The following is a 6,482-nucleotide window of genomic DNA, read 5'->3' as shown; positions in this document are numbered from 1 at the left end:
TTATATGTGATTGACATTCTTTCCATGAGACTACTTTCATCCAGAAGTCCGTTTTTCAAGGAAGTATGTGGAATGTTCGTATTCATTATTCTTTTGCCCTCATACATGAGGTAAAATAGTATACCATCTTCTGAGAGATTCTTTTCTGAAAGCATGATCGGTGAGGATTGAAAGTCGAGATTATATGTCTAAAGGTAAAATAGGAATTCCATTTTTTCGATAGGAGACTATAGGAGATTGACTGAGTACACACATAAGCCTTGATTGAGAATTTTGTCAATTTTTACTCTCTCCCATCATAATCTATGAGTCTTTGCAACAATGTAGTTAGCAATGGAGACTGTCTATTGGAGTAAGCACTAAGTTAGTAAGGAAATTTCTCTCTCTGAAAAATACTATCATTCTTGAACATGCTATTGATTGATTTTGTGGGTATATCACCTGAAAACCCTCTCGAGACTATAACTCGTCCTTTTTGGGGAACTTAAAGGTTTAAAGCCTTGTTGCATATGGTAAATGCAATCGCGATGCCTACGAAAGTGAGTTAGGATTTTATTTTTAGTTATTAGGATGTGATTTTTATCACTTATCTATTTTTTTTATCTTATTTGCTAAGAGACTAGCAAAAGGCTAGTTGGGAGTTGTGATAAGTGCTCAAAAAGTGCAATTTAACCCTCGATTATGCCTCTTGTTTAGCCATCTTAGTGGACTAATAATGTTTGTAAGTTATGTTTTATGATTCTGCAGGTGAAAGAGAGAGTTTTGTGGAATATTAGAGAAAAGGGGGTAAAACAGAACAATTCAGAGCATTAAGGATCACATGGGAAGCCCGTAGACAATCATAAAGAAGGACAAGGAAATAAAACTATTAAAGATGCGACTTGGACCTATTTTAAAGCCTATTTGAAAGCCCAAGGCCAAAGGATTTATTGCTTGGAACAAAGCCCGCAAAAGAGGATAGAAGGATAGAGCAAAAGAGGGAAAATAAACTTTCGCGTCTGGGATGCAAGGATCGTGCACCCAGACGAAATGCTCATGTCTGAGACACAAGGATCGTGCGTCCAGACGCATGAAACGACACTATAGCCACTTCCTTCTCAGTTTTGGAGACGAAGTTGGACTCTAAAAGAAGTTGATTTGTATTAGGAAACAAATGGCAGTTTGGAATGCTTCTAGAACTCATTGTATCCCCTATAAATAGAGGACCTAAGTGCCTCATGTAATTTGCCAATTCACTTATACTCTTGTCTCTAGAACTTGAGGCAGAGAGTGATTAATAATAAAATATTCGGTTTTAACTAGCTGAGTCTTAATAAATTAGTCTTTCTAGTCTTATGTTCTTCGACTCTTCTTCTTCTCGTTCTTTGTGTTCTTCCTTCTTTATGGAAGGCTAATCTTCTCCTTCAAGGGAGAAGATAAAGCCGATGCTTAGGATTTGATGATTCTTTTGGTTCATGGTATTCTCCAATCAGCTTAGTTCTTTATGTTTTTAGTTATTAGTTCCATTGCCCAGACCAAGGGATGGAAGTATAGATTAAGGTTTTTATTTATTGAAATCGAATATCATGCTAGTTTAAGGTTTTATTTATTGCAATTGAATATTTGCTAGTGACATGTTTTTATTTATTGTAATTGAATATAATGCTAGAATAGGATTTTATTTATTGTAATTGAATATTATACTATTATTCTCTACTTTTCTTCTAGTTGTGTAGTGTGTTAGAGTAAGGAAAGTATTCCTTGTGTTTGCCTTAGATGGTGATTCATTGAATAGCTGCCCAAGCTCACATAAAAGGGAAGAAGTTATTAATAGCATAAACATAGGAACAACCTTAAGTAGAGTTATTCGTTAACGATGTTTTTTCCAAGAGGGCATCGGCACTCGCTCGATTGCCTAATTGTAGTTTACTTGTGAGAACAACCATGAAGCATAAGGTCACAGATCAAAAGTATTGGTGGATTCTAATCTCTTGAATTCCCTCTCTTATAAATTCTCAATAGTTTAGTTAGTTTAGTTTAGTTTAGCATTAGAATCTACAATATCTATAATCATAGTTTTTAATCTCTCAAACCCCCTTTCCAGTCCTGTCATTCACATAACATACACTTAAAAGTGGAACGATACCTTACTCATCCTTTACTTATTGAGGGATAATTAGGTTTTGATAGGCTTCTATTTTGTTCAACGACCATCATCTATCCACATCATCCATATACCATCTCAACACACAAAAAAAGGCAAGGTTAGTCTCTGCAATTCTCTAAGGTCTGAGTTATCCAACTTGCACTCCACGGTCTCCACTCCTCTCTATTTTAATAGTATACCTGCAACTACCAAGTAAGTAGTAGTCTTTTGTTTACTGTTTTAATTAATTGATACATATTAATTCCTTAAAACTTTAATCATAGTTATTTGCAAAGTAAATATTTTTTAAACTATTCTATGGTTCTATTTAATTCCCTTTTCTTTTAGTTTGAGATAACTAAACATTAATAGCTACTATTTTGTATGTATTTTGTGTGTAAGCCACTAAGCTGGGGTTGTGGTGATTTTTTAATTAATCATATCATTGTTTGATTGTTTGTGAATTTTAATTGTCAGTCTGTCATCATGCCTCCGAAACCTCCAGCTAGAAAGTATCCTTCTGGCTCTGAGAAAAGGAAAAAGAAGCAAAGATTAGACAATGCCGCTTAATCCCAAAGGGGAGATATACTAAAGTTTTTTGGTAACAAAGGACAAGTAGAAAGTTCAAGTGAAATAGTAGTGGTTGATGTCGAACAAAGGAGTGACGATGATAATGGAGAGCATGAACTGAACGAAGATGTTGAAGCTTTGGTGAATGAAGATGTTGAACCTTTAGTGAATGAAAATGTTGAACCTTTCGTGAATGATAATGATGAGCCTTTAATAAATGACAATCTTGATCAAGATACAAATGAAAATATAGAACATGTACCTGTCCACTACTTTGATCCAACAAATTGGGACAATATTGGTCAAAATCTTAGAAATTTACTTGTCGAAAAGGGTCCTATAAGAATTACTGATGTTGATTTTCCCAGAAATCACCTTGGCAGACATTTCTCTTCAAAGCATTACACTCGAATAATGCCAAATGGACTTAAAAAAGATAGAACTTGGCTCATATATTATGTTTCTTTGGACAGGGTCTTTTATTTTTGTTGTAAGTTGTTAAAGCAACACACAAACACTTCTCAATTGGACAGTGAAGGGTATTGTGACTGGCATAACCTAAGTAGAAGGCTTTCAGAGCATCAATCATCTCCAGAGCATCTTCTTTATTGGAATAGTTGGTATGAACTAAAGAAGATATTTGACAAAAATTAAACAATTGACAAAAAAATGCAAGAAGAAATCAGCAAAGAGAGGGAACATTGGCGACAAGTGTTACTACGAATACTTGCTTTAGTGAAACCACTTGCTAAAAGTAATTTGGCTTTTTGTGGGAAGAATGAGAAGATTTGTGATGAGAATAATGGGATTTTTTTAAGTTTAATCAAAATGATTGCTGAATTTGATCCAATACTGAAAGAGTACATTCGGCGCATTCAAAGTAAAGAAATTCATTTTTATTATCTTAGCCACAAGATTCAAAATGAGTTAATAGAGTTGTTAGCAAGTGAGGTGAAGAAATCCATTGTCCAGAAAATCAAAGAAGCCAGGTACCTTTTCAGTAATACTTGATTATACACCGGATATTAGTCATGAAGAGCAAATGTCGCTTGTGATTCGATTTGTAGATGTTACATCAAGTTGCCAAAAGGTTGAAGAGTTCTTTTTAGGATTTTTGAAGGTGGATGATACATTAGGACTGGGCCTCTTTGATACACTCAAAAATATTTTGAACACTCTTGACCTTGATATTAGTGATATAAGAGGGCAGGGTTATGACAATGGATCTAATATGAAAGGAAACACAAAGGAGTTCAAAGTAGACTACTTAAAATAAACCCTAGAGCCTTATACACCCTATGTGGTTGTCATAGATTGAATCTTGCTCTTTGTGATATGGCTAGCTTTTGTTCAAGAGCTATATCCTTTTTTGGAGTGGTTCAACGAATCTATTCATTATTTTTGTCTTCCACAAAGAGGTGGAAAGTGTTTAAAGATCATGTGAAAGATGTGAAGCTCAAGTCAGCTTTCTCGCTAAAGTTGTTGTCAGCAACACGCTGGGGGATTTGCGTAGACAGTGTTTGTGTAGTTAGACATCAAGCTCCGAAAATAAGAGATGTGTTGGTTTACTTGGCCAAAAACAATGACGATCTGAAAACAAAATAGGGAAGCTGAGTCACTAACAATACATGAAATTGAGAGTTTTGAGTTTTTGCTTGCCATGTTAATTTGACATTATTTACTTTTTGATGTTAACTCTGTTAGCAAAAACTTTCAAACTAAAGACATGTAGATTGATGTGGCCATACATGAAATGAAAAGACTTATTTCTATTTTTGAGAAGTATAGAGAAACCAGATTTGAAGGAGCCATGACAGAAGCTAAGGATATTGCAACTATGATGGAAATTCAACTATTTTTTCATGAAAGGCGGATCATTCGTAGAAAAAAACAGTTCAACGAGAACGTTAGTGAAGAAGTGAAACAATCAACTGAAGAATCATTTCGAGTTGACTACTTCTTATTCATAGTAGACCAAGCTCTTTCTTCATTCAAGAGTAGATTTGAGCAGTTTGAAGTGTATGAGAAATTTTTTGGGTTCTTGTTTGATTTAGAGAAGTTAACGATTGCAGATATAAATAGCTTAAGGACTTCTTACATTAATCTTGAAGAGTTTTTGAAACATGACGGTGTTTCTGATATTGACGGGACAGATTTATTTTCAGATTTAAGAATCATGAGAGAACTTTTACCAGATAACACAAAGAAAGCAATGGACGTGCTAAATCATTTGAAGTCACAAGATAACTGTTTTCCAAATGCTTGGGTTGCGTATAGAATTTTGTTGACTATACCAGTTACTGTCACATCTGCAGAAAGAAGTTTTTCAAAGCTGAAGTTGATCAAATCTTACCTTCGATCGAGCATATCTCAAGAAAGATTATATGGATTAGCTATGTTATCTATTGAAAAGTGTTTAGTAGAAAAACTTGATTATGAAGACTTAATTAGTGATTTCGCAGCTAGAAATGTAAGAATACTAGCTTTTCAGTAGTGCTTAGTTTTTGTAATTGAATTTTGGTGTGAATTTGTTGATGTTAAACACACATTTGATTTTCTAAGAGTACGAAGGAATTTGGACTTAATTTTTTATCAAATAAGAAAAAAAAATTGGCTTATGTATTTTTCATCATTTATCAGCAGAGGCCACACTTTAGGATCTCGCCTAAGGCCCATCAAAACTCAGAGCCTTCCCTGAGGAGAGAGTTAGATTTTTTCCTTAGTCCTCTTTATATATGAGAGGGCTAGGTTCATAATTTCGTGCATAGGCTTTGGAGCTATGTTTTGGGCCACTAAATCAAGCCAAAAACATAATTACTTAAGTCTAAAAAGGGTTTCTTATGCTGGAAATTACTACAATAACCTTTTTGTCCACTTTTAATTCTCTTATTAGATCAATGTTTGCACCATTAGAAAGCATTTTCCGAGCCAGTCGTTTTGACATATAATAGGCCAAATTCCGAGATATGAGTCCAAAGACACGGCCTGTGGATGTTCTGTTAACTTTTATGCTCTATTTCTGCCCTTGTTGACTTTGACTTTTTACCTTTGATCGGTCTTTAAAAAGGCTTTTTCTCCTTGAAACTTGGGCTTTAACCATAGAACTTCTTCGCAACCAATTTTTGCTCCTTTCTCTTGCAAAAGTGACGTATTTCTCCACATAGTTTACTCCAAGACCTGAAATAAACTAAAGTACCTAAACTATATTAACTCTTATTTATTATAAACATAATTGGTCTAAATATAATATTATTAAGGGGTTAAAACTATAGTTTTAGGCTCTTATCACTCTACAATCAAGACACCTCACTATATTGTTTTATTCTTTTGTTTTTGTTTTTTCATATCTTCTTGAGCAAGCTAGGTTTTTTAGTAAGTCTTCTTTTGTAGCAAGGCCATCCATCTCTAGTCTTCTGAGTTAAGGACATGACTTTGAGTTCTCTGGTTTTGAGTCCTTGATCTTTGACCTTTGACTTTGACTTTTTCAGTACTTTTTATAGCAACTTTTAGTCTTCATAAGAAGCGTTAATAAGGCTCTTTTTGGCTCTAAAATGCAGCTTTTATGATAAGTGGTATGAAATACTCTGTAACCTGAAAAAGGCAATAAAAGCTATGAGTTGTCTTTTCATTATGCATAAGAAATGTTGTAATGCAGTAATTCAAGGATAATAAAATGGACATTTGGGAGCTGATCAGTGCCCCATTTCCAAAAAGACTTCTCCTTCCTAAGCAAGGAACTCAAGCTAACGAGATTCTCGAGGTTTTTAAACAAGTGAAAGTTAATATT

The 6,482-nt window shown here is 34.3% G+C and overlaps 2 protein-coding genes across 2 annotated transcripts; both read left to right on the top strand.

Annotated features, from left to right (window-relative positions):
* Window positions 1-3,364: 3,364 nt before the first annotated feature.
* Window positions 3,365-3,971, top strand: LOC147482014 (uncharacterized). The gene is made up of 2 exons (XM_086579159.1): window positions 3,365-3,684; window positions 3,776-3,971. Exons 1-2 carry the CDS (start codon window positions 3,365-3,367, stop codon window positions 3,969-3,971), a joined length of 516 nt encoding a protein of 171 aa, XP_086435285.1.
* Window positions 3,972-4,448: 477 nt separating this feature from the next.
* LOC147482013 (uncharacterized) lies at window positions 4,449-5,189 on the top strand. Its single transcript, XM_086579158.1, has one exon. The coding sequence runs from the start codon at window positions 4,449-4,451 to the stop codon at window positions 5,187-5,189; it is 741 nt and encodes a 246-aa protein (XP_086435284.1).
* Window positions 5,190-6,482: the final 1,293 nt, after the last annotated feature.

The sequence above is a fragment of the Coptis chinensis genome, chromosome 8, assembly GCF_015680905.1.
Source record: "Coptis chinensis isolate HL-2020 chromosome 8, ASM1568090v1, whole genome shotgun sequence".
In the NCBI taxonomy this organism is placed as follows: Eukaryota; Viridiplantae; Streptophyta; class Magnoliopsida; order Ranunculales; family Ranunculaceae; genus Coptis; species Coptis chinensis.
The sequence above is the reverse complement of the archived record's forward strand: the minus strand, read 5'-3'. Positions and strand labels throughout refer to the sequence as shown.